We start from the raw sequence: 27,865 nt of genomic DNA, 5'->3' as shown, positions 1-27,865 counted from the left end.
GTAAGAACCCTTTTCGATGGAAGTCGGCCTTTAATTTGAACTTTTATCGCACTGCGCATGCGTCACTTACTGGAACTTAGTGATCGCGCGCGCGTTCATTTAGTGTCCCGAGTCGCGTTGTTACGGTTTACGTTTAATTTTAATTAATTTTAATTAATTTAATAGTAATTAGTTTAAATTGTGCTTACCCGTAAGGGATCAAAGTCGTAACCTTTATCAACATCTAATGACACGTCGTAAAGCATCGTGCTATGAGGTAAGACGATAAATTTCTTAAGCCTTGGCGAAATTTTAATAACTTTAGGCTTAGCGTCTTTTGGGGTTAAAACTTACTAGCAATCTGAGGGACAAGTTTTGTGACATTCGCGACGGGATGAGATAACGTAGCTGCAACATTGTCCTAAAACATTATTAATTAATTATAATTAAATTAATTAACTAAGAATATCGGTTTTAATTACTGTGCCATTGAATATCCTGTACGCATTTATCTTTGGGTTCGGTTAATTGCAAGCAATTTGGTATGCAATTGCACCATTCCATTGCTTGCGTTTTTGAGCATTCCAAAACGCACAGCTACAACATCATGATTTAAATAATTATAATTAAATTGTTAATTAAATTTTAATAACTTACGTCTTCGCTGTAAACGGTCTTATTGTTCATATTGATACCGTTGCCGTAATATTTGCACATGGTTTTATAAGGAGGCTCCAATAATCTGACCGAACTCTAGAATTAAATTAATTTTAGAGTAATTGTAATGATTACCGCGTATTGATTACGCCTAACAATGGTAACTCCGATATTAGCAATTTCTCCTGGATTAGCTTCGAAGCTAGCCGTTCGCGAATCGGGCAATCCCTTTCGGCCGTGTACGTATACGTCGGCGATCATTGGCTTTTCCGTATTGTAATATTCGTCGGGATCGTACCCCAAAATGATATGCAATTCTAATGAAATCCAATTAATTATTATTTATTCACAAAACCAGGAATACATACAACTACTAGGAATTATTGTGTCCTATGTTAATTTCTATGCGGCTTTTGTGGGAGGGGCTTGAGATCTTACTATCCCCGTAACGCCTCAATTTTGATGGCGTCTTTCTAGCTGTGTGATTTCATTGGTCGGTTGGTTGGGTAGAAACGCGAGCTCCTAGGCGAGCGCGCAATGCGCAATGAGATAGATTCGTCATAGCTCCTCCCACAAAACCGGCCTAGATACGTTGAGAAAAAATGCGGCTACACAATGATTCCTATTAGTCTTATGTATTTTAAAGTCACCAGAATCATTTGCTTTTAACGTATTATATTTGGGTTTCGAATACCATCTGGTCCACATTGAGTAGCAATTACTTCCTTTGTAATACAACCACAATGATTTGCTAAATTTGGTGTATTTCAAATTACAAAGACTCAGTTATTTGTAAAGCGACACGACACGACACGTGACTTACTTGCAAATTTCAGTGGGTCTATCGTCAACTTCCGTTGCTAATTTACAACGCAGGAAGAGTTCTTTTAAAGTTGGAGCCATACTTTTAATATCTTCAATTGATCTCAAAGCCAAGAACTCCTTAAAAGCTTTACTTTTGGTGTTAGTAACAATCTGTAAACTTAACTTATGAGTGTCATTCTAACTTATTAGGTTTTGTTGTCATCTTAATTACCTTTTCAATATCGCGACAAAGCGAAGCATGGACTTTGGGATTTTCATTTTCGCACTGGGGCAGTTTTTTCCTAAATAATCGATACATTAGTGAAATCAGGGATAGATTTAATTTTAGAAGTAGGAATGGAGAACGGTGGAAGGGGGTCCGGGACTTTGACGCGCACCCACATTACTCTGTTCTCCATTCCTACTTCAAAAATTATATCTATCCCTGGTTAAATTAAGAAATTTTGCTCATGAATGTAGCTTATTTGTTTCTTACAAATTTTCAACGCATACGGTAACGCCGGGTAAATCGGGTTTTTCCGGGAACTCAATGGTGACGTTAACGACAGTTTGGTACTCCCAGTACAGTAAGAAAAAGTTAATTAAGAAATACATGCAAGAAGCCGCGCATGTTAGTGTAACTATAACCCTTCCTAACCGACATAACCACGTCTCCAACGATGCGGTATTTTTAAATCTATCTTTGAATTTTGAAGCTGATTTAATCGCGTATGGAGTAGCGCGTCGTCTGCTCCTTTGATCGGGACGACCAGTTCGAAAACCCCTGTTTTAAAATTAAAATTAAAAATATTTAAACCATGGATTATGGATATTATAAACTCTATAAGGGAAAGGAAACTGGGAGATCGGCACGATATAAAAATATTTCACGAGATGCACGAGAAAGGGAATCGTCTCAAGGTCATTCAGTGTTTAGAGCTTGGTGCGTGCACGGTGGGAAGGGGGGACGTAAATTAATGAAATATATTCCCCTAGCTCGCGCAACCGAAAGGAAAATGATTCTACTTTACGCGTCCCTTTTAAAATAAAAGTCCATGATTTTATATTATGACTACGAACCCTTAAAGAAATAATTTAAGCCGCTTTTACACGAGACACTTTGGTAAAATTTAATCAATTTTTATACAGTAATGACTGTGTTTTATACATAAAACATATCCATAATTAACAGAAAAATTTGAAAGGGGTTTCAATGTTTCTCGTGTAAACGCGGCTTTAGAGTAGAACATGGTGTATTATGATTGATACGTTATTAATTACCCCCATAAGAAATTAAGGACACCCTATACAACTTACATTACTATGCATCAAGTATTTTGAACCAAGTACAGTACTTGTCTTCGTGGAAAACTTTCCAGACTAAGACAATAGCTATGTATATCTTTGTTAAGTGCTTTGGTTATTCTAGACGCGTACTTGGATAGGGTCATTAAGGTATTGACCATTACGTTGAAAGAGCAATTACTCTTTGTATTATTGAGGTAGCTGTCACCACCAAGATAGGGAGGATCTTTATGAACTTTCTTTGTAATAAGAAACGATATGAACGTCATTGGATATTGATCCGAAATATATATTTATTTCTTCGGGGTTTTTATGGGGATTATCTAGAATACTATCTAGGCCTATTGTGATATCATCGACTTTTATATTAAGGGTTCCAATAATGAAGATGTATTTTGATGTCTTGTCGTTTTGTTTTGTTGTTGGGTGGTTGTTTGGTGGAGTTGGAAAAGACATAAGTCATTGTTATCAGTGGTGTATAGAAGTATTAGAAGGTGAGGTGCACATTAGTAGTGAGTCCCCTGCATGGTGATTAAAATAATTGAAATTCAACTCTTAAGCCGTAGAACCAGTCTATAGGAAAAAGTAGGAATGCATACAACTAATAGGTATAATTGTGTTAGAAAGACTCCATCAGTAAGTTATCAGGCCCGGCTCACAAAACCCGAAGTCATAGAAAATAACAAAGGATATATATGGGGTGCAATTATTCCTAGTAGCTGTATGAATTCTTGTATAGTTTTCGTAAAAAGCAATTATTTTTTCTGTTCAATTGTTTCTTTGTGGAGCACGTTTAGTTTAGTTGATAGCCGATGGTCAATTTTTTATATGACGTGAGCTTTTAGCTTGTTAAGTGTATTTTCTTGTAACTATTCAATATCGTCCCTATTGTTAAACGGGGGGGGGAGCGGAGACACGGCATATAGCAATGGTGGCACGTTTTGTGGCCTGATAATTTATATTGCAATTGTAGCTAAAATTTAACTCAAGTCTATAACTTACTTTAAAATAATTTTACGTAATTACAATTTATATTAAGTAACTAGCGAAAAATTGAAACAACTTGATAGAAGTGCATTAAATTCTAATTTAACTTTAATTGGGAAATGCGAACTTAAACTTCGCAACTGAATTCCGAATCTTCGAAAATTAAGCTCTTGCTTCGTCTGTGTCTGTGTTCGTCGACATATGGCGAGCAAGACGCAGATAATCGGCATGCAAATACTTATATACAGGGCGTTTCTGAATTAAGTTACGTCAGCAATTGAGGGGCAGTGTTCTATTAACAATTTGAAGTTGAAATAGTAATTTCTGTGACCCATTTTGAATCAAGGGACACCGTTGAAGTGTTTTACGGATGGTCCCTTAAATTTAAATTAGTAATCATTGTCTTAATTTTTTATTTTATTAAATTTAAGGGGGGTCATCCCTAAAACATTCCAATTTGTTCCTAACTTAAAAATGGTGTCCATTGTGAGGGAAAATCGGTGATAGAACTTACATTTTCAACTCAAAATCGTTTATAGAACAATACTTCTTAATTTTTAACAGAAGTTTCAGAAACTTACCAACGCATAAACATAAAACAAAATACCTGAATGTTTGATTAAAATAATACGGTGTTTGACTTCTTCTTGGTACTGGAGCATTCCACTTTTCCATGGTGTTGTAGTCTTTTAACTGATACGGTTTGACCATTGGTCAGTCGATCGGCGTGCTAGCGCTGACCACTTTAAGTAAAACCGTTTGTTGTGTTTCGCGTCAGACTGTAATGCACACCTTCGTGCTTGAATTCAATGTATGTACGCAGTGTTAAGTGGGCACTTAACCAATGACGTACTAGAACGTTTTGAATGAGGTATTCTTGGCCCACCCATAGAGAAAATAGTAACACAACCCAAAGGTTATTTTTGACAGCAACAATAAATTATTTATTGATTACAAATAATTCAAAAGTTTCAAGAAATTCAATTAAATTGTCAATAGAGAAAAATGTTTAGAATCCTTTGTTGGGTATTGTTTTTTGAACTATTGTAGCAAATAGGTTTTTAAGTCTTATTCGGATTCTTTTTTTCGTGTATTTTTGTTATTTTACCTTAACGTCTATTTGCCACCGGAAATTAGTATTTAATGGTTGTATTTAAACGATATTGATTGGTTAGTTATCGATTACGTCATTATCGGCAATAAAAATCGAGGGGTAAACCACTAACTACTTGGTGGGGAGAAATGTTTTAAGTTGAATTGTGGTTCAAATAATTCAGTTTATTTTATTTAAACTTTAATTTTGCTTCAAATAATTAATTTAATTTGAATTTTGAATTAAATTTCTAGATACTTTAATATTAAAATGTAGACATATGAACTTAATTAAAAAATTTTAATTACAATTACCAAATTAGGTAACCAATTAAAACACTAACTCCAACTGTAATTACACTTAAAACTTGATTTATCGATGGTAAATTACTTTCGGTGAATGTTCTTTTCATTGGTTGAAATCCCTATAGAAATAATTAGTAGATTACTTACTAAGACAGTCCACCCCCCCCTTCATTGACCGAGGCTTAGCAAGTTCAAACACCTATACCTTGACTGAAGTATCAGGCACTTCGATTCCCATGTCACTCAAAATTTGACGAGCTGCCCTTTGACCCGATCGAATGGCCCCGTCCATATACCCTGACCATTTAGTTGATGTCTCGGTACCGGCGAAGTAAACGTTTCCTATTGGCTTTTGAAGTTCCCTACGTTAATCGATATTAGGCCTGGATAACATTTGTCTATACTTATGAACTATAACAGGAATACAGACAGCTACTAGGAATCGTTACGCCCCCATGTTAATTTCTATGCTGGATATGTGGGTATACCGGGCTTGAGAACTAACTAACCCCGTCACGCACCTCATAATTCTGATGGCGTCTTGATAATTTCATTGGTTGAATGGTAGTAACGCGATTTCCTAGGCTCGTGTGCCGCGAAATAAATTATTCAACAGGTTTATAATTTGTCTAGCTCCTCCCACAAATCCCGCCTATATTCGTTAAGCGAAAATGGATGGACACGCGATTATTCCAATTAGCTGCTATATATTCCTGACTATTTTTATACCTTCCATAGCTGCTAAAAACACCTGGAAAACAAAAACCGGTGTAACAACCTCCGGTAAATGGATTGGACATCCAGTTGTATTCCTCGTAATGTACAGGCTAAATGCAATTTAATGTTTTTGTTACTAAAATTACGATTGGACATTTTGTTTCTCAGACAAACAAACTTTCGTGACTTTGAAACATTATTTACCTCCATGGCTTCTTCAGAATCGAATATTTCCATTAAACTCTTTGCAACGATCAACTTCCGGTCTTCTGACGTTTTTCCCGCCAAATTTCTCGCGACATCTCCCACCATAAACCTTAACACGCGGTATATCAAATTATCAATCATAAGAAACAATTTCCCAAAACGTCAAATTAAGTTAGGAGTAATTCTCCATAGAAAACCGGTTTACGTAATGTTAATCTAGCTTCAAGATAACTTGACGCTTACCCAATTATTGCCAGGTATGAACCGTCCGGTTTTGAATCATCCAGAGTGTATGCCAATGGGCGTTTACTTTGATTTTGTGACGTAGATACGGTGTTTCCGTTGTAACCTTTGCGCCTCCAGAACGCCTCTTTGTAATATATTATAACTTTAATGACCGACCCCATTGGCATTCTCTGATTTAATTGGTTTTTAAAAGCAGGTAAATCGGGTTCAAAGTGAATTCCACGTTGTTGACTCGGTGGAATTGACACAATAACTCGTTGAGCCTGGTTTTAAAATAAATTAAGATAACGACAGCTTAACTTGACGATGAGTTAACATTGAAATAACCGGTTTTTCAATGGAGAAATACTTCAGAGTTAAATTGACGTACTCTGTATTTGGTACCATCTCTAGTTGTTACCAAAACTTCATCCGGTTTTAATTGTTTAATTGAAATTACACTTTTATTGTAATGAACACGACCTATTTTTATATTAATTCTAATTAATTGGAGGTTAATTAGATATTAATTATTTAGGTTTCACCTTTGATTAATTCCGCTATCTTGGTACTAAGTAACTGCGAACCACCAATAATTTTACTAGGCTAAATTAAATTAATTTAATTAGATAATGGATAACTAATTAGTTAATTTATTAAGGTACCTGATTAGCGATTGAAAACATACGGTTAATCCCGCCCCTTTGTTTAATAAACCATAGAAAATACAGCGCAGAAACCTCGTGACCTTCGGCGCAAACATTAAATGCCACGAATGCATTCGCTATACCTTTGACAGTTCTAAAAATAACAAGTGACGTTAATAATAAATTTGAATGACCAAAAAATTACGTCATATTTACTTAGTCCAACATATATTTTCAATATATTCTTTCATAGTTGTACTATCCAACTTAGTAGCGTTAGCTGAATTCCATGGTTCCTCAACATCGATCTAAAAATGCGTTTGAGTAATATACTTCTAGAGTTACTAACTTCTAATAACGAAAAACTTACTTCTGTGCAATCTCTATTAAAACATCTTATGTAATTAAACAAATCCATGCATAATATTGGATTGGTCAAGCTTAAAATAGGGTTACCATTTTTGTAATAATATTTATCACCCTGTAAATTAATTAAATTTAATTTATTTAAGTTTAATTAAAGTTAATTAAGTATTTTTTTACCTCTTCGCATATCAGTACGCTTCTACCTGTATTATAAACCTGATATGTCTCTAAATTGAAGTAATCTATCAGTTCGTGAATACGATCTTGACCACCACATACGTAAGCCCCTCCCATGTCTACGTAACTTGTTTTTGACGTCTGAAAGAAACGTGTAACGTGTACGCATAAAATAGCCATAAACTAATTTAATTTATAATTAAAAATAAAATAATTTCTGACGTTTTTAGTGTATGTCCGGCCACCCGGACGGTCACTCGCTTCCAAAACCAAGACATTTTGACCATTTTCGTATAAAACCTTAGCAGCACTCAGACCTTAAATTTAAATATAATTATAGATTATTTATTCAAAAATATAACAACAAATAAAACAAATTTAAAATCACTTCCTGAAATTCAAAAACTCCTAAATTTAAAAATTACATTTTTTTCTTTCGAAATTTCAATCAAACAAAATAAATAAAACGTAATAAAGAAAAAACAACTTTAGTAGAAAAAGTTAGAGAGCTCCTTACCACTAAGTCCAGCTCCGATAATTACAACGGACAAGTCACTACCACCACTTGTAGCCATTTATGTCGCCAGTTTGCTTTTTAGGTAATGATTACAGTTACAGAATGTATCGCATGGATAAGCTATGAAACACTTTTTTTATTAAAAAAAAATTGAAAAAAATCCCCCAATAAACTGGTTTTATTTCGAAGTTCTAATTCTAACCACTAGAGCCAAGTTCCCAAAAAAAAAAGTTAAATTGGAAAATACCATAATTTCGACTGAACAGTTGGTTTTACTTCCTTAAAATTATTTTATCTTTCAAAGTATTGATTACTTAAATATTGATAGTACGTGTTTTAACTATGGAAGAAGGTAAGAGGCCTTTTCAATTTAATTCACGAGCTGTTTCCCTAATCGCCTTTGGTTTAATCCATGCACGTGTTTGAAATTAAATATAAAATTCGATATATCAAATTGGCCTATATTTTGTTTATATTTTAGAAAGGATTTGATTAATTTGAAAAGATATCTACTGGTTTAAAGGCAAAATATTTTAGGGTTAGGAAGTTAGGGTGTGTTTAGGCTTAGTTAATTATAATTTAATTACATAATTTAGGCTTAAGAACAACAATGTTTATTTACCATATTTAAAAATACAAAATGGCTACTGTTTTAAAATTACTATTATTATTATTACTTTAATAAATCTTAGTTTTAAATTAATTAAGAAATATTATCTGATAGTTTTAACGCTAAGATTGCTATCACCGGTTGATAATCGATTTGAAGGATGGAAAATGTCTTTGAAATGACGTTTCTTTTGAATTCCTCTTTTCAATGATAAAAGAAATTTCATTATGTAATCGTAAAGTAGAGGTATTGATACTCCTAGCCAAATTCCTATCGCGATTTAAAATATTAATGACATTATTGGTGCGTACTTCGTTGGTTTATTAACTTCTGGTTGGTTGGTTATACGTACCGAGGTATCCGCCGACGTAACCCAATATTTCTATAGACTAAATAATATTATAGATGAATAAATTTAATATTTAATGAATATAAATTAATTAATTAATAAATAATGAAATAAATAAAATAATAAATAAACAAATAAATAAAATAATAAATAAACAAATAAATAAAATAATAAATAAACAAATAAATAAAATAATAAATAAACAAATAAACAAATAAATAAATCAGTAAATAAACAAATAAATTCGGATATTAAATATTTGGTTAATTAATGAAAAATTCAGGAATTAATTTACAGACTTACTGTAATTTTGGGGTTATGAGTGTAGGTTGTATGTCTAACCATTTGCAAGTTAAATTTAATTTCAACAAATTCCAAAGACATGCTAGTATTTTTAGGTTTAAAATCTTCTTCTTGGCTATCCTGTTAAGAAACCACAAAAAAGACAACTTAAGTTGAATATGATTAACATTGAGAAAAACCGGTTTTAAATTAGTTGTTCGTCTCAGGTTATATTGACGCTAAAACTTACCGGATCTAAAGTATATCGATCTTCGCTATATTGAATGTCATATAATTGGACACTGGAAATATATAAATAATTAAATTTTAATTGATTTAAAATTGAATTTTTTTTTCTTACTTGCATTCCAAAGGGCAACGTTCGTTGCATTTTGCTTTTTTTGACATTATATTGCCGCAGCAAACTTCTGCGTTTAATAATTCAATTTTATTATGTTAATTAGGGTTTATTTTTAATTGATGTTTACCTTGCTTTTTAGTAGAGCTGGTACAAACGCCATATTTTGGTAAATAATTTGTCATGTAAACTAAGCATTCCGGTATGCAAGTTTCGTTACATAACTCGGGCATAACTGCGAATTTCGCGAGGCATTGTTGGTAACAAATCTGCAATAATGTTGAAATTGAATTAATTTTTCAAATTATTTTTTATTGATAAGTTTACCCGTTTTCCTAAATTTTCAAGTTTAGAATCTTCATCGGCATTCATGTGTTTTTTAGTGTAATTTGTGCACATTGTTTGATACGGTGCTTCCAATAATTTCACAGTTGTCTATAAACAATTTAATAATTATCTCTCTCGGTTAAGGAAGTTATTAGTTATTGAATAAAAAAGTCCGTGTATAAATCAGATCAAAATTAAAGAAGTTATGAAAGCTATTCATTAACCCTTGGCATTAGGCTTAGCAATAAACCGCCATAACTCCGTGAATTTAAGTCCGATTTGAACGGGGATTTTTCTGTAGGATTATATCGGAACTTCGGAAGTAATCGTGCCTTTTGAATCCCTACATTGTACGATTTTCCACCCCAAGCTGTGAAATGGCTACTTCTCGAATCGGGTAACGCGATACCGCTGTGTATATATATTTCAGCCGCTGTTGTATTAGGGATAAAATAATCTTCGGGATGTAAATCTAACACTAAACGAAACTCGGAATCATTCCCTAGAAGTCTAATTTGAGAATCGTGAACTGTCCATTCCGAGTTCAAAACGAAACATAATTTTTTCTGAAAATAAAGCCAGACAGAGGCACTGAAATGATAAATTTAATTTAATTTACTTATTTACCAATTAACTTTCATACAAGTAACTTACTTGCACACTTGCACGTCACGTGATTTTGTTTCGGATTTGACGCTACAATTATAAAATAAGTCCGTTTTATTTAAGGTCATATTCAAAATTTCGTCCATTTCCAACGCGGCGAGAGTGTGCCTTAAAATGGTTGACTATTTAAAATGAACATTAGAGTTGACACTTAAATTAATTTAATTTAAATTAAATGAAATTAAAATTACGTACCCTGTTATTATAGGTCGAAATTCGGTCATATATAGTTCGGTTTTTGTTAAAAAGCGCTGATTTTCTTAACCTAAATTTAACACGGTTTTATAAACTACACCATTGTAATCTCTGTAATGAGAGCTTTCGTTTGAGTACCCACATCATATATTTCTGATAAGTATTTGAAAACCTGACTTGGAAATTTACCTGACTTAAGGTCAGGTGCGTACTCAAATGAAAGCTTGAAATCGGGGCAAATTCTACAGTGAAACTTAGCTGATAAATAAACTTACACGTTATGATTACAAACGGTTATAGCTGGTAAATCAGGTTCATCAGGAAAACTAACACTGACGTCAACGACTGTAGGATATTCCCAGTACATATTGAAGAAATTATAGATGTAAAATATGAAAGCGGCCGTACACCCGATTATGACTAAAACTCGCGTAAATTTGGCCAACCAAACAAAATGGTCTAATTTTCCATTTTGTTTAACATTAGTCCGTCGCCCGTAATTAGGCCGATCAGGTATTCTAACACCTGATTTCACAGCGTGACTTCGATGAACTCTTTTGGCGCTCAAACCCTGATTTTTACCGTTCATGTTGGTTTGGAATTTTAATGACGAAATCAGTTAGTTATAAACCACCACGACACATCCTAAACAAAATTTCAATTTCATTTTAAAGTAATCATAAGTAACATAAATTCCCGTATAAGTTGCTAACATAAACTTGGACCTCGATTATTATATTAAAGTCTAGTTACACTTTTTTTTTCTTATAATACATAAAAAATAATTGGGTTATTACGCGTCACGTTGTTATAATAAATAGTTTGATGACACTATCTTTTCTTGACCGTTACATATCGTACACCTTTAGCAAGTGTCTAGAAAGGTAGAGTCAATAAAAAACAAGCGAGACCTAGTTTACCTTCATCTAAGAGAGCGTGAGAAAAAGTGCTTATATTGTCACACAATTCACTAAATTTCCGAATGTTTTCCGATGAAAATAGATTTTAGGTAACTGTGCACGAGATGCAATAAGTGTTATTTCTTTTTTACTTAACATAAGTTCATTGAACACGCGCATGCAAGTAACTAATTTGAACTTTAACTTTTAGTGTGTTGAAGGAAATTAAATTAATTTAATTAACTTATATTAATTGTTAAAATTAACTTACTTATAGTTATTAATTCTAAAATCGCGGCAAAGTTAAGTTCTTTGGGCAAAAGAAAAAATACGTCAGAAGAAAGTAAAATAGGCCCTAATATTTCTTAGAGGAAAAAACAGATCGATAAAATCCTATAGATAACGTTCTTCTAATTTAGAAGTTTTTTTTTTAATTTCCGTTCGTCCTAATAATTTCCTGTCACTTGTTAATATACGTCATTCTATTGACTTGACCAACGGTCCGGTCATTCCGGGACCGAGGCTTAACAACAACAGCCTCGTGGCGCGCCAGCTAGTTTTTCTCCACTAAAGTCTCGCGCGTCCCGATATAAATTTGCGTCACGTGATTAAGCGTTTTTCTTAACCAATCGCGTGCGACAAAAACGCTGCTAATAGCTTTGTCGAAAACTTCTTAGTTCTGTTAAGCCTCGGCCCCTTTTCAATGTCAGATTTTACCCAAAAAAACTATATATAATGCGAGCTGAAAGCATTTGACCAAAAAATCTGATGTATTTTGATAAATAATAAGAGTTACATGGGAAGGCAATCTCATATTAAAAGGTCACGATTTTTGGGAAAGGGAAATTAGCCAACTGTTACTAAGCCTTGGTCGGTTTTGTAGCTAAGCCTAATGTTTCTTTAAGTGTTTTTCTTTTCTCGATTTGTAAACTAAAATCTGTTATTCAAATGTCGTATTTTACTGCAGACTTCATGTCTAGCTAGAAACGTTTTGTTTACAATTAACTTAGGTTAAAGTTTTGAAGCGAAATTAAGATTGTGTTTTTAATCAGATTAGGCTTAAGGTAAACAGGAACTCAATTTGAAAATTAGCCTAACACGTTAACCACATTAAGAAGCATTAACTCCTGACTCCGAAATAATAATTCAAAAGTTCACCCAAACTTTGACGCTTCAAAGAAAACAACAAATTTTCAATGTTAAATTCAATCAATAACTTAGTGACGTCACAGTCTTATTATTCTATATTTCTTAAGAAATCTATTTACCGAAGGAGTCAATACGTGAAAGTTTCTGAAAAGGGCAATTGACAAATATCTTCCACTTCCAGCCGATATGTCAGACATAAGTCGTAACTCGCAAAAAAAGTCGATAACGCAAGGAAACCACGCAATATTACCCCAACTTTGATTGGTCATGTCTAATAATATCACTGAATGCGATGCGTATTTATTTTGTAGAGTAATTGCACCAAGTATCAAAGCATCGCCTTAGAAACCAAGCTTTATCCGGAAGTATTTAAGTTGAAAATACAACTTGAAAACAAAGAATTCACCTTTGATAGAATATATTTATAGTACGTTCAACTTTATTGCAGGTGCAATTACTGTCAGAAACGTAATGTTTAATTTAAATATCGTAAGAAAGTTATAACATAAATGTTTTTCCCCGAAATTAACCGTTCGTGTTAAGATGAGTTCACTTCCGGAGTTTGGTTGTTTGAACTGTCCAATCTTAAAATAGCTTCTTGGTAGATGTACTTAGTCTTTGAATGGGGTTAACTTACTGTATACAACTTGGCAATTAGTGGGCGGCCCCCTATACCAACTAAATGACCCAAGTCGTTTTGTTATACACGACAATTGTGTCTTAGAGAAAATATGACTTTTTCTTGGAATAATGGACCACTTCATTAAATACTTGCAGGGAATCAACATACACGTGGGAGCTGGCCTCCATTTGTATGCAACTTTCGACATATTCGTTCTATTTTCAAATACTGTACGGGATTTAATATATAATTTAAGCACATATGTTTTCAAACTATGTTTAATTAAATTTTTGTCTTGGTATAGACAACTTTCGACATATTCGTACTATTTTTAGCACACATGTTTTCAAATTGCTACGTTTAATTGAATTTCTGTCTTGGTAGGTAGACAACTTTCGACATATTCGTACCATTTTAAAATGTATAGTGTACTGGATTTAATATATAATTTAAACACATGTTTTCAAACTGCAACGTTTAATTAAGTTTTTGGTTTGGTAGGCGGGTCTTATTTACTTCTGTGCTCCAACGTTAGATTGTCAGCAATTGTATGACAATACCACTACTATAAGAGCTTCTGAAACTGAAAGAGGACTAACGTTACTAATTTTTTTATAATCATCAAATTCAAAGCTCCATAACTTTCTTATTTATTGTCCGATTTTGACCTAATTGGTCTCATTTTGAAGCCCACGCTTTCTTCTATAAGTAGGTGTTAATTTTCGAATTTTTATTTATACAGGAATGCTTATTATATTAGATTTATTAAAAATTAATTAAGTAATATCTTTAAAATCTCTTATATCTCCTTTAATTTTAGTTTGATTTTGACCTAATTGGTCTCATTTTGAAGCCCTCATTTCGCTCTATAAGTATATATTACTCCTTAATTTTTCAATTATATCTGAAAGTTAATTACGTAAAAATTTAAAATTAGCATATTAGAAAAAGATTACTGTTAATAATATAAAAAGGAACGTGCTATAAACACTTCCACAAACAAATAAGAATTTCAAATCGAATGATTTATTCTGAAATACCTATCAACTTCTCGCTTACGTGATTTAATTTCGTTTTCACCATAGATTAAAAATTATTTTATGATATTTGATAAATTTTACTTATATGCAAATTACAACAATTTAGAGCGCACGAGTAGTACAGGATTTTCAACGTAAACACACGTGTTTTTAAATTGCATAAACAATTTTTTTATTTTGGAAAATTGGTGCGCGGGTTTGTTTACTTCAGTACGTCAAACTTAATTTATGAACAGTAAGCATTAGAGTAATTGTAGGACAATACCACTACTTTAAAGCTTTTGAGGCTGAAAGAGAACTAACGTTCATAGGTTTAAACACTTTCATTAGGAAAGTTTTATCATCATCAAATTCATAGGTTGCGACCTTTGAGGTTTTCAAGCAGCGTAACTTTTTTAATTATTGTCCGATTTTGACCAAATTGGTCTCATTTGGAAGCCATCACTTTGCTCTATCAGTATGTATCAGTTTTTAATTTTTACTTATACATGAATACTAATTATATTAGATTTATTAAAAATTAATCAAACAATATATTTAAAATCTCTCATATCTCCTTTAATTTTACTTCGATTTTGACCTAATTGGTCTCATTTTGAAGCCCTCATTTTGCTCTATAAGTACGTATTATTCTTTGATTTTTCAATTATACTTGAAAGTTGTTTACGTTAAAATTAAAAAATAGCGTATCAGAAAAATATTAATGAACCCCGTAATAATTTAATTAAAACGCGTGCAACAAACCCTTTCACGAACAAATAAGAATAGCAAATTCATTCTAGAAATCAAATCATTCTTAACTGTATAAATAACACCCGATAGCAAACAGAAGTTACAAAAACAAGCGTTACTAACAATAAAATTCAGTTGTTGTATGGTAAATTTCCCATAGTAAAGCTTAGATAAAAATTAAGCAGGTGTCACGCTCATAACTCATTAGATAAAAAAAACATAAGTTACCTAATAAACCCTCTAAGTCTATAAGTGTATGTCGGGAATACATACAGCGATTAGGAATCATTGCGCCCAGATATATCTCCCATGTTAATTTCAAGGCAGGGTTTAGTGGGCCGGGTTTGAGAACTTACCACCCCCTCCCCTCGTCACGCGCCTCGTAATTCTGATGACGTCTTTGGTTGGGTAGCAACGCGAGGTGCAAGGCGCCTAGATACGTTGAGAAAACATGGCTGCACAATTGCTATTAGCTGCATTATAATTTACAATAAAAGCAGTACCGTTTCTTCATTCGTAACTTAGAATAAAATTTACTTATGATTAGGCATGACAACCTCTATTATAAAATATAATACCCTTATATACGGGTTGGTTATTTTTACGTTAATTTATAAATTGTAATCTTGAGGTTCCGCCGCGGCACCAAGGTGAACTACTTTATTTTGTCACAAAAATACCCTATATTGTTGTAAATGATTTGCAAGACAGACGCGATTTGAAATAATCTAGAGTTTTAACCCGTTAGGCCTAGTAATATATCGTTTTAGTTTTTAGAAGTTGAAAATTTATTATTATTTAGCTTTAAATAATAATGACCAGTTATCTAATTTAAGTTTAATTGTTGTAAACGTGCTTTTTAATTAGGATAATTAGACCTACATCATGGATTATAAAAGTTATCGCAAATGGAAAGTAAGTTTTTAGTTATGATCCATTTGGGTTGCGGTTTACGGTTTTAACTTTCAAAATAAGGCCAAGGAAACGAATTTTTAAAGCATTTTATAAATCTAAAAGACCAGTTTTCTGATTTTATAAGTATTTCTACCTATTAAATTCAGTGAAAAAATTCAAACCTAAAAACTACCTTCTTAAGTTTTTATTTTCGTTTACAAACTCCGATTTCCGGGTTATTTTTTTTTATTTGATTTTCAAAATAAATAGTAATAATGTCTAGACGTATATATAGGAGATCATTCCCGCCAAACCGTACTTTTAATTAAAATTCGCGGTAACTTAAGCCTAAATATTGAACAGCGCATGCGCGCGAGCTTCGAACCGTTCCGTGTCCGTCAAAAAAACTCAGCGGCATAGAGCATAGCCCACTTGATCACGCACGCTGGCTGCACGCGCTTTAGAAGCCCGTCCAAACGATTTTTTTTACATGTTAACTCGCGAATACGGCGCGTCACATAGGTTCGGTCTAAACTTTCAAACCCGTCTGGTTTTAACATGGGCGTCTATGGGAGGGGACCAGTTTTTTCAACGTTTTTGACAATATTAGTGCATCTACTGGTTCAAATCTCTTGAATTTTTAATGAGACGTGTATTGAAAGGTTTGATATTATCCTGTAAAATTTAAAGTCTTCAGCTATAATAGTTTTTTTTATAAAAAAATAAAAACCATCACATAGTAGAGAAATAAATCCTTCAATTTCTCTACTATGTGATGGTTTTTATTTTTTTATAAAAAAACTATTATAGCTGAAGACTTGAAATTTTACAGGATAATATCAAACCTTTCAATACACGTTTCATTAAAAATTCAAGAGATTTGAACCAGTAGATGCACTAATATTGTCAAAAACGTTGAAAAAACTGGTCCCCTCCCATAGAGGCCCATGTTAAAACCAGACGGGTTTGAATTTTAGACCGAACCTATGTTATTCTCATTTTTAGGGTCGATTGAGCGGGCTTTTTTTTTTTTTTTTTTTTTTTTTTTGCTCCAGTTTAGTTGCCGAGCTAGGGCTTAAGTAGTTAGCCTTACAGCTCCAAATTTTTGGGAAAGCTAGAGATTGAGGGACTTTTTGAGTGCCAATTTAAATTGCGCCAGAGATGTGAGGGAGACCACTTCAGGAGGTAGGGAGTTCCAAATGGGAATAGTTCGTCTAAAGAAGGAGTGTTTCAGGGGGTCTTTACGAGAAGGAGGAAGGAAAAGTTGGCGTGGGTGTCCGCGGGTGTTGTGAGAGTGATGAGGGTATGTAAAATAATTTTGCCCGGGAGTATTAAGGACCCGGAAGAGACTTACAAGGTCTATGTACGTCCGCTTCTATAGCGCGTGCAGCCAGCGTGATCAAGTGGGCTATGCATAGAGATATGCTCAGCGGTGCGTGACGTCACGTTACAGCGTGAGTAATGTCAAATTCCCCCTAGGCTAGTATGTAAGAAGGAGTAACGGGGCATGGCCTGATCCTAAATTAAAAATAATTAGGAATTTAAATGTTGGTAAGTTAAATTAAACTAACTTTAATATAGATGTAGATTTTTAGGCTATTTATAAGGTGACTACCCACCTCTTAAAATATAATAAAATTTTTACCAAATTAAACCTCATAAAACCTTTTCTATTAATTCTATATTAATTATAATGCCCGGAAATTATAATTAACGTTAATTAATACTAATAATATCGGTGCGTAAGGATATTAGGCCTAAATCGTGTACGGGGGAAAAATTAGAGTGGGTTTCATTTCAAACTTTCGCGAAGTGATTAGATTTTCCAATGATGACGCACGCTAAGCCTTTGTCTTGTCATTTTAACTGCTACAGCGTAGAGCGTACAGCCGCGCGTACTAATTACTCCCACTTATTATTTATTCAATTAATACAAACGTAGTCTTCATTTTATTTGTCATTAAAGGACTCTTTACATCACCATGACAAAAACAACGGAAAATTTCCAACGTCAGTATGTATAGTTCCACAAATGCCTTTATTACCATGGAATCGTCGGGACGTTTCCGAGCAAGAACACTTACTGGTCGAAACGAGTTTTCAATCGGACGACGGCGAAAACGAACCCTTTGAAACGTTCGAATTACGTGAAAATATGGATCATCACACCAACGGAAATGGTGAACTCAATTTAAATTTAAACTTAAACCTACGAGACTCGAATGAATGTGAGAATGACGGAGGTGACAATGATAAACGATGGATTATGTACAAAGGTTTACTATTCTCGTGTTTATCGAGTCTATTTTTCTCGTTATGTTCGGTGATTGTAAAATATCTGTATCATATTCATCCGGGTGAATTAGCCTGTTTACGTTTTTTGGGTATTTTAGTCTTTACACTACCCATGGTAATTCACAGCCGAGAAAACCCTTTAGGTCCGCGTAATTTACGACATCTTTTAATTTTAAGAGGTTTAGTCGGTAGCGCTAGTTTATTCCTACGTTTCTGCGCGATGCATTATCTCCCCATAGCCGATGCTAACGTCATAATCTTTAGCGTACCCGTTTTCGTCTCGATGTTCGCTAGAATCTTTTTGAAAGAACCGTGTGGTTTAGTCCATATTATAACGATAGTACTAACTTTGATAGGCTTAGCTCTAGTTACTAAATTACCCATGATTTTCGCGAGTACTGAGTCGATACTGACTTTTAAGAACAATAATCACGCTTACGGTGTAGCGGCCGCACTAAGTTCGACTATTTTTAGCGCTAGTGTTTATATCGTAGTTCGTAAGGTTAAAGGTGTACATCACTCCGTGATTATGTTTAATTTCGGTTGGGTTTCAATCATCGAAACCACGTTATTGACAACCGCCTTGAACGGGTTCTCGTTACCACATTGCGGGTTTGATCAATGGCTTATAGTTTTGTTAGGTATCTTTAGTTTTTGTGGTCAGATTATGTTAACGCGGTCCTTACAATTAGAACAAGCCGGTCCCGTTTCCGTTGTTAGAGCTGCCGCCGATATCGTCTTCGTTTTCATTTGGCAAATTATATTTTTTGAAGAAATCCCCGACGGTTATAGCATAAGCGGAGCTCTTTTAGTTACCTCTAGCGTTATTTTAACGAGTGTTAAAAAATGGGTTATGTCCATGCCTGAAAGCTCGAAAATTAGGAGAGTTCTTTATTTTTTAACTCTTTAAATTATTATTAATTATTAATTAATTTTCCCTGTTTATTAATTAATTAATTATTTAGTATTATTTTTACAACGAGAAGCTTAATGTTATATATATATTAGTAATTAAATATGATCGCGGTAGCTTACTTCAAACAAGGATAATGGGGGGGAGGGGAATTGGTGGGCGCGAGAGCTAACTGTGGAACGACTTAAGTTCCGTGGGGAGCTACAAATGGCGACGGAATACGCGGGAAAATGGCGGGCGAACTTCCGGATTCGTCTGACGTAGACCGTCCGCCATTTTTCCGCGTATTCCTCCGCCATTTTGAGCTTCCCACGGAACCTAAGTAGTTCCACAGTTCGCGTGCTGATTTCTCTCACATTACGCATCCAACCCCCATCATTCTGAGTAATTGCTAACTGTGGAACGACTTAAGTTCCGTGGGGGACTACAAATGGCGGCGGAATACGCGGGAAAATGGCGGACGGACTTCCTGATTCGTTTGAGTAGACCGTCCGCCATTTTTCCGCGTATTTCTCCGCCATTTTTAGCTTCCCGCCGATCTAAGTCGTTCCACAGTTCGCGTGCTGATTTCCCTTATATTCCCCCATTATTCTTGATTCAAAATATACTATTTATAGTATTAAACACTCTATAATATGGTAGGAAAACTACTACTAACGTACGTGTAAAGACTGAAAAAAAAAAAAAGTTTATTTTTATTTTGTTAGCAATTTTTTTTTTCACAATAATCTCAAGTTCATTTATATATTTATTTATTTAAAATAATTGTAAATACACACAATATTTAAAAATTGTTAGATTGTGAACTAACCTACTACAATTATAAAATTCCAAAGATGTGAATATCACCTTGTGAAATAGGGGGGGGGGAACCCCCCCCCCCCCGATCTTTTGAAACTATAGCGTAACAAAACCATAACTTTTAATGATAGCCTTTTGCTTTTGTAGTCAGCCATTTAACTTAGCCTAAAAATGATTAAACATAATTAAATTTAATTGCACTTGTGATGAAAGAAATTATGAGAAAAGAAATTAATAGGTATATAAAGTTGGTCCATCATCAGTCTTGACCATCCATGATTAAAAATTTAAATACTTAAGTTAATTATAATTAATTTGTTACTATTTTTAATTGTTGTAATTCTCATATATATGTTTATTTTCTCGCTGCTAGTCAAAAAAATAAAATACTTATTTCCTACTGTAGTTTGCAGCTTTTAGGCTTAAGCCTCAAGGTCATTAATTATTATAGTTTTAATTTATTATAAATTTAACGCACATTAAATTTTATTATAATTAAATTAAAACTTAAATAAAAAGCTCTTGCAATTTATTGATGGTGCCTTAATATGGTATTTAAATATAACAAATTAATATTATATAAAAATAAATTGTCATATGTTGGTGCTTCATACTTAAAAAAAATAAAGTAAGAATTCGACTGAATGTGTACAGAAATTTGTGCAAAGATAAAAAAAGTTGATATGAACATGAAATAATTTGTGTTGCGTCATTATTTTAATAATTAAATGTGTATTTATCATTAGGCTTAGATAGATTTCTCGGAAGTCGGAAGTATGGATCTTTAATATTTTAGGAACTGAACTGATTCGACCTATAGTCTCTGAATCCATCATCCATTGCATCATAATGGCGCCTATCTTTTTCGACGTAATTTATCACGTATGGATTAAAAGCGAATCTATGATATTTTAGCATTTATATTTAGTATTTAAACTAGTATTTAATCATAATTAATCTTTAAAAATGAAGTTGATGCACAAATATATCGATAAAGAAGGCGGCGGGTAAGTTTAAAGATGGAAAAACCGTGAAAACTCGTTAAGCCTTGGTCAAAAAAATCTGGAAAATTATTAATCTGTGGCAATTTTTCAATCTGTTTATTAATTAGAAATGTCACTCTTATTGCCGAAGAATCCGAGGATATGTGGCACGCGTATAATCTGGTTTCGGAGGGAGATAATCTCAAAGCTTCAACCATCAGGTAATTAAATTAATTAACCCTTTAAATATTATAAAAAGTAGGTAACATCGAAGACCAATTGTAGGAAAGTTACGACTGAGTCTTCCACTGGTAGTACTGGCAGTAATCGTGTTCGAACTACGCTTATGATACGAATAGAAAGCATCGATTTTGATATTCAAGGTTGCCTTTTAAGGGTCAAAGGTCGTAATATACAAGAGAACCAATTCGTCAAGGTAAGGCTTAGGTGTTTTATCGTAGTTTTGATGTGAAATTTTCATGTTTTGACACATTTTTCAATAGATGGGGGCTTATCACACCTTGGATTTGGAACTTAATCGTAAATTTACGCTAATTAAAGCCCATTGGGACAGTGTAGCTCTGGAAAGATTGGAATTAGCCTGTGATCCGGCTCAAAAAGCTGACGTTGCCGCAGTTGTCATGCAAGAAGGTTTAGCTAATTTATGCCTCGTTACACCGAGTATGACTTTAGTGCGGGCTAAAATTGACGTCAACATTCCAAGGAAACGTAAAGGACTTTGTGCTCAACATGATAAAGTATAATTTAAATTAATTATTATTATATTTAAGTTAAATAATTATATTTTAACACATTTTTTTTATTTTATAAAAGGGACTAGGAAAATTCTTTGAATCTGTTATGCAAGCTGTTTTAAGGCACGTTAATTTTGATTGTAAGTGTTAATTAATTATTTTATTTTAATTATTTAAATAATTAATTAATTTAATTTAAATTTAATTTAATTAAACTTAATTAATTTTTTATGATTAAAGTGGTCAAATGTGTCATAATAGCCAGTCCAGGTTTTGTAAAGGTAACTAATTAAAATTAATTTTAATCTTGATTAATTTAATTTAATTTTAATCTGGATTAATTTAATTTAATTTTAATCTGGATTAATTTAATTTAATTTTAATCTGGGTTTAATTTAATTTTAATCTGGATTAATTTAATTTAATTTTAATCTGGATTAATTTAATTTAATTTTAATCTGGATTAATTTAATTTAATTTTAATCTGGATTAATTTAATTTAATTTTAATCTGGGTTTAATTTAATTTTAATCTGGATTAATTTAATTTAATTTTAATCTGGATTAATTTAATTTAATTTTAATCTGGATTAATTTAATTTAATTTTAATCTGGATTAATTTAATTTAATTTTAATCTGGGTTTAATTTAATTTTAATCTGGATTAATTTAATTTTAATCTGGATTAATTTAATTTTAATCTGGATTAATTTAATTTTAATCTGGATTAATTTAATTTTGAAGGATCAATTCTTTGAGTACATGTTCCAACAAGCGGTTAAACTTGATTTAAAAGTTTTGTTAGAAAATAAAAGCCGCTTTCTCTTAATTCATTCTTCTTCTGGGTTTAAACACTCTTTAAATGGTAATTTAAATGAATTAAAGTTAATTTAATTCCCAAACTTAGGTTTTATATATTTAAAATCAATTTTATTTAGAAATCCTTCAAAACCCGGCAGTTATATCTAAAATGGCTGATACAAAAGCTTCCAGTGAAGTTAAATTACTCGAGAACTTTTATCAAATGCTAATGACTGAACCCAGCAAAGCTTTTTACGGAATTAAACACGTGGAAAAAGCTAATGAAGCCCAAGCCATAGAGATTTTGCTCATTTCTGATAATCTATTCAGGTAATTCTGACAAAAACTCATCTAATTTTGGCCTATTTCATATTCAGCAGCTTTAAATCAGGTTTATTTTTGTCTTATTTTATATAGGGCAGCATTAGAACATTTATTTTTGGCCTATTTTATATATAAAAGCATTATAGCTTGTTTATTTTTGGCCTATTTTATGTACAGCAGTTTTAGAACCCGTCTATTTTTGGCCTATTTTATATACAGCAGTTTTAGAACCCGTCTATTTTTGGCCTATTTTATATACAGCAGTTTTAGAACCCGTCTATTTTTGGCCTATTTTATGTACAGCAGTTTTAGAACCCGTCTATTTTTGGCCTATTTTATGTACAGCAGTTTTAGAACCCGTCTATTTTTGGCCTATTTTATATACAGCAGCTTTAGAACTCGTCTATTTTTGGCCTATTTTATATACATTAGCATTTGAACTCATCTATTTTTGGCCTATTTTATATACATAAGCATTAGAACTGGTCTATTTTTGACCTATTTTATATACATAAGCATTAGAACTGGTCTATTTTTGACCTATTTTATATACATAAGCATTAGAACTGGTCTATTTTTGACCTATTTTATATACATAAGCATTAGAACTGGTCTATTTTTGGCCTATTTTATGTAATCAGCATTAGAGCTATTCTATTTTTGGCCTATTATATATATATATATATATATATAAGCATTATAACATCTATTTTTGGCCTATTTTATGTACATTAGCATTTAAACTCGTCTATTTTTGGCCTATTTTATTTACAGCAGCATTAGAACCCATCTATTTTGGCCTATTTTATATACAGCAGCATTTTAACCCATCTATTTTTGGCCTATTTTATATACAACGGCATTAGAACTCTTCTATTTTAGGCCTATTTTAAACCTTAAATAAACATTCTTCAGGTGTCAAGATGTAGCCCAAAGAAAACGTTACGTCAATCTTGTTGATAGTGTTAGAGAAAGTGGAGGAGATGTTAGGTTATTTTCAAGTCTCCATGTCTCTGGGGAACGTAAGTTAAAGTTTTTAACCTAATTTAATTGCTTTAATTAATATTAATTAAATATATTAATTACGTATTTAGAATTAGGTCAGTTAACAGGAGTAGCGGCTGTTTTGAGATTTCCCATGCCAGAACTAGAAGATGATGATGATGATGATGATAATTCGAGTGATGAAGATTAAATCAATTTAGGCAATTAATATATTATTAATTATAATTAATTTTGATTTGTTTTTCAATATATTATGTAAATAAATGAAATATGCGCCGGTAAACAAATAAAAAAAAATGAAATAAATTGAATTTATATATCATGGTTTTACTTTATTTTACATACAAAGGGTTATTTTAGGCCTATTTTTATTAGAAAAGGTTTAATTTAATTAGTAAAATTAGTCAGAACAGCCAAGGGAAGCTTTTTACTACATATTAATTGCACAACAAAGTATCCAAGGCTTAGGTACCATATGTCACCATCGTCAGTCCGCCATATTGGAATTTATTTTACATACAAAGACTTATTAGGCCTAATTTTATTAGAAAAGGTTTAATTTAATTAGTAAAATTAGTCTGAACAGCCCGTGAAGCTTTTTTACTACATATTAATTGCGCAAAAGTATCCAAGGCTTAGGTACCATACGTCACCATCGTCAGTCCGCCATATTGGAATTTATTTTACATACAAAGACTTATTAGGGCTAATTTTATAAGAAAAGGTATAATTTATTTTGTATAATTATTCTAAGCAGCCTGGAAATGATTTTATTATATTTTAATTACGCAAAACTATCCAAGGCTTAGGTACTATACGTCACCATCGTCACGCCACGTGTTTGTCCGCCATATTGGAATTGTAGCCCATTTTTACTCCGGGAATACCTGTTGACCGGTCGCTCTAAATTCCACTCCGCGTTTAAGCCTTGGCATATAAAAAGGTAAATACTAATTAATTTTATAATGAATTTATTATCTCTATTAGTTATTAGGTGAATACATAATTCAGGTATAAAGTGTATTTACAAATTACATTTAATTAATATCACAGACCATTTGAAATTAAAACGGTAAAACTTAAAAAATTGGAGAAAAACGGGCCTTGGCTTTTAGATCTAGATCATAGAAGAAAGAAATTCTTTTAAAGTTAATTCATGAGCAAGATTATTTAAGTTTTTGATCAGATTATTTAAATTTTACTTTTTATTAATTTTTTGAATCTTTAATCACACAAAAGGCACTGATTTTCTTTTAATTTAATTTTATGGAATTTCCTTCTAAAAACAATATATCTAAATTTTTATATTTTTTTAAAAATTTACGGGGAGTTTTAATTGGTTAGTTTCCTTTAATATTTATCAGCTATAAAAATTAGAAAAGTAATAATATTTAGATCTTAATATTAATAGTTATTAATAATTATAAAAATAAACAAAGGTATTTTAATTATTATTTAGCATTTTTTTGTTTTTTATAATGTTATTTACATTTTCACATTTCTTAATTATTTTTATTTATTTTTACATAAAAATAATTCTAAATTACACTGGGAAAGATTTAAGTATTTTAAGTTATAGTGCAATTTGAGCTAAATACTTAAAGTTTTGGTTTAATCTTCGGAATAAGTAGAGTTATTTTTCTACAGATTTTGGGAACAGTAACTTATTAGAGAATGATTGATTAGTTAGTTCATCTATATCATTATTTTTATTTAGATATTTAATTTTTATTGTTCAAATTGTAATGTTCATATTTTTTTATTAAATGCAGATTTTCTTGATGTTGATATTAATTTTTAAACTTATTTATAATTATACTAAAATTTAGTAAATTTTTACAGAAAATTCATTTCTTCAATTAAGTTCAACATTCATTTTTCAAGTTCAATATTGTCGAGTTCATTTCTTATAATTGGTAAGTCATTTTGAACTATTTTTATGGATTTAATTAACTGGCCTTTATTTAAATATACCCTAAATACCAATTATTTTATTGGAAGACATTTTTGAAACCACGCGGTTCAATTTGACCTTGATCCTTTCCCCCAATTTCCCTGGAATCCACCTCTGATTGGCTATAGGCCTGACCTTGAGATCCTTTGAAACTAGTCTCCCATTGGCTGAGCCCGTTTTCAAACCATAACGAATTTAAAATTTAAAAACAACTTACGTAACCTAGAAGTTAAATTTGAATTATAATAGCCCCAAAAATTTGTAAATATTACAATATCGGGTTTAAATCTCGGACTGAAATGTAATTGGACAAAATATTTGACCTCGAGGCTGGCGTCTCTCTCTCGTGATTGGCTACTTTTTACTTTGTCACTATAGACCCTTAATACTTCCGACACAAAGTTTAACGCGACAAAAATAAGTTAGTACGTGACCTTAGGGTTAAAAATAAACCCTAAATCAATCATTGAACTGTCATAAACTCTTTTCGTTCAACATTTTCAAATTGGTATTGTTCCCCAATCACGAGAGACGACAAACATTAAGTTGAATTTCGTGTTTCGGGTACATTCAGGAAATGAGTTGGTTTATCAATGTTAGCTAGGGTTTTGAGATAACATTGCGCCGAATTATAATTTTCTTTTGATATCTCGAAATTTGGGGCTATAGCTATAAAACAAAAAGGAACCCCCCCCCAAAAAGTGCGCGGCCCCCCACTTAGATAAGGCAAGAAGTGCTCTAGGAAATCATTCATCAAACCAATATCGATTTCTACTCAGAGATTGAAAGATCAATCTAACATTGTCCTATTGTACCTGGAATCAAGCTATGATTTCCACCTTTAATAGCGCTAACAGTTAATCTTGAAGTTTGGCTTAAGTATCTTAGATTTTGCTTGCTTATCTGAATGCGTAGATGTCGCAACTGACGTTTCTGACAATTGCACTTTCGAATGTTATGTACTGTAATAATATGCAAGTCAGTAATAATGTTAAGTGTGTATAGATTGTGTGTAAGTACTTGTAAGTGTTGCCAGTAATTTGTGACGTGTGTAAAATTCAATTGCTATCTACAATAATTAACAGACTGAATTAAGTTTACTTTGTAGCAGTTCTGTAATTCAACTCAGTACTGTATCATTCAGTTCCAAACCTAATAATGAATTCAGGAGATGCTCTAATAACAAATTACTGGCAACACTGTTAAAGTTAAGAAACTGGGGGGGATGAATTAGTTTCCCTAGCCCCCCCCCTTTAGTGCACACAATCTAGGCCTATGTCCTGTGAATCTGTAATTCGATTCAGTACTGTATCATTCAGTTCCAAACCTAATAATGAATTCAGGAGATGCTCTAATAACAAATTACTGGCAACACTGTTAAAGTTAAGAAACTGGGGGGGGGGGATGAATTAGTTTCCCTTGCCCCCCCTTTAGTGCACACAATCTAGGCCTATGTTCTGTGAACTGCGACTTACGACATCTTTTCACTGAATTTAACTAGCCTTAACAAAAGCAAGTTGTAGGTAGGTTAGATTAATTTTCCCATTTTTCATTTTTGTTCAATATTAAGTTTGAGAAATATATAAAGGAAACGAAAAAAAAATTAATTGAAATGTCATATTATGTTGAGATTTGTTTTATTTTAATGTATCGCGACGACTTGTTTAGTTTGAAGGTATCGCGCGCGACGACTTGTTTTTTGTTATTGAACTGATAAACCGACCACCCAGTATGGAGCCATTCCCTTTTTTTAGATCACTATCTAACCCTAAAAGTTCGCGCTTGTTAACCTTTTTCGAATACTTTTACCTAAAAATAGGAGTGCCTCCCCCTTTTTGAAAGAAGAGAGGACTTTTTACTTTGACCCTCTCTCTCTAAAAATATCACTCTTGTACTAGCCACCGAGCTGTAAACATGTAACCAATT

General features: G+C 32.4%; 5 protein-coding genes across 8 annotated transcripts; 2 read left to right on the top strand and 3 right to left on the bottom strand.

The window, feature by feature from the left end:
* Window positions 1-163: 163 nt before the first annotated feature.
* Window positions 164-20,763, top strand: LOC149615348 (solute carrier family 35 member G1-like). Of its 4 annotated transcripts, none has more exons than XM_089856377.1 (2): window positions 164-256; window positions 18,076-20,763. In XM_089856377.1, exons 1-2 carry the CDS (start codon window positions 227-229, stop codon window positions 19,312-19,314), a joined length of 1,269 nt encoding a protein of 422 aa, XP_089712503.1. In that variant the 5' UTR covers window positions 164-226; the 3' UTR covers window positions 19,315-20,763. The 4 variants fall into 4 exon arrangements, with proteins under 4 accessions (XP_089712503.1, XP_089712504.1, XP_089712505.1 ...); XM_089856378.1 differs by lacking the exon at window positions 164-256 and adding an exon at window positions 17,535-17,660; XM_089856379.1 differs by lacking the exon at window positions 164-256 and adding an exon at window positions 17,552-17,656.
* On the bottom strand, window positions 333-1,607 carry LOC149615351 (uncharacterized). The gene is made up of 6 exons (XM_089857060.1): window positions 1,460-1,607; window positions 1,287-1,387; window positions 793-953; window positions 637-732; window positions 462-576; window positions 333-400 (listed from the first exon to the last, which is right to left on the bottom strand). The coding sequence occupies exons 1-6, from the start codon at window positions 1,537-1,539 to the stop codon at window positions 333-335; spliced, it is 621 nt and encodes a 206-aa protein (XP_089713186.1). The 5' UTR covers window positions 1,540-1,607.
* Window positions 5,130-6,687, bottom strand: LOC149615350 (amine oxidase [flavin-containing] B-like). Its single transcript, XM_089857059.1, has 6 exons — window positions 6,628-6,687; window positions 6,298-6,563; window positions 6,052-6,163; window positions 5,860-5,957; window positions 5,336-5,492; window positions 5,130-5,249 (listed from the first exon to the last, which is right to left on the bottom strand). Exons 1-6 carry the CDS (start codon window positions 6,685-6,687, stop codon window positions 5,136-5,138), a joined length of 807 nt encoding a protein of 268 aa, XP_089713185.1. The 3' UTR covers window positions 5,130-5,135.
* LOC149615349 (bile acid-sensitive ion channel-like) lies at window positions 8,604-11,602 on the bottom strand. Its single transcript, XM_089856415.1, has 11 exons — window positions 11,049-11,602; window positions 10,774-10,843; window positions 10,567-10,700; window positions 10,245-10,503; window positions 9,913-10,020; window positions 9,716-9,854; window positions 9,589-9,655; window positions 9,478-9,529; window positions 9,249-9,368; window positions 8,949-8,985; window positions 8,604-8,866 (listed from the first exon to the last, which is right to left on the bottom strand). The coding sequence occupies exons 1-11, from the start codon at window positions 11,360-11,362 to the stop codon at window positions 8,700-8,702; spliced, it is 1,467 nt and encodes a 488-aa protein (XP_089712541.1). The 5' UTR covers window positions 11,363-11,602; the 3' UTR covers window positions 8,604-8,699.
* Window positions 20,764-20,953: 190 nt separating the features above from the next.
* pelo (pelota mRNA surveillance and ribosome rescue factor) lies at window positions 20,954-24,307 on the top strand. The gene is made up of 10 exons (XM_089856586.1): window positions 20,954-21,125; window positions 21,230-21,322; window positions 21,387-21,537; window positions 21,605-21,859; window positions 21,936-21,996; window positions 22,097-22,137; window positions 22,600-22,720; window positions 22,794-22,986; window positions 23,896-24,002; window positions 24,075-24,307. The coding sequence occupies exons 1-10, from the start codon at window positions 21,085-21,087 to the stop codon at window positions 24,173-24,175; spliced, it is 1,164 nt and encodes a 387-aa protein (XP_089712712.1). The 5' UTR covers window positions 20,954-21,084; the 3' UTR covers window positions 24,176-24,307.
* The last annotated feature ends 3,558 nt before the right edge of the window (window positions 24,308-27,865 follow it).

This window comes from Phalangium opilio, unplaced genomic scaffold (genome assembly GCF_054372755.1).
Source record: "Phalangium opilio isolate 3A_F unplaced genomic scaffold, DU_Popi_V2 ptg000217l_1, whole genome shotgun sequence".
NCBI classification, from domain to species: domain Eukaryota; kingdom Metazoa; phylum Arthropoda; class Arachnida; order Opiliones; family Phalangiidae; genus Phalangium; species Phalangium opilio.
Note: the sequence above shows the minus strand (reverse complement) of the source record. Positions and strands in the feature narration are given on the sequence as shown.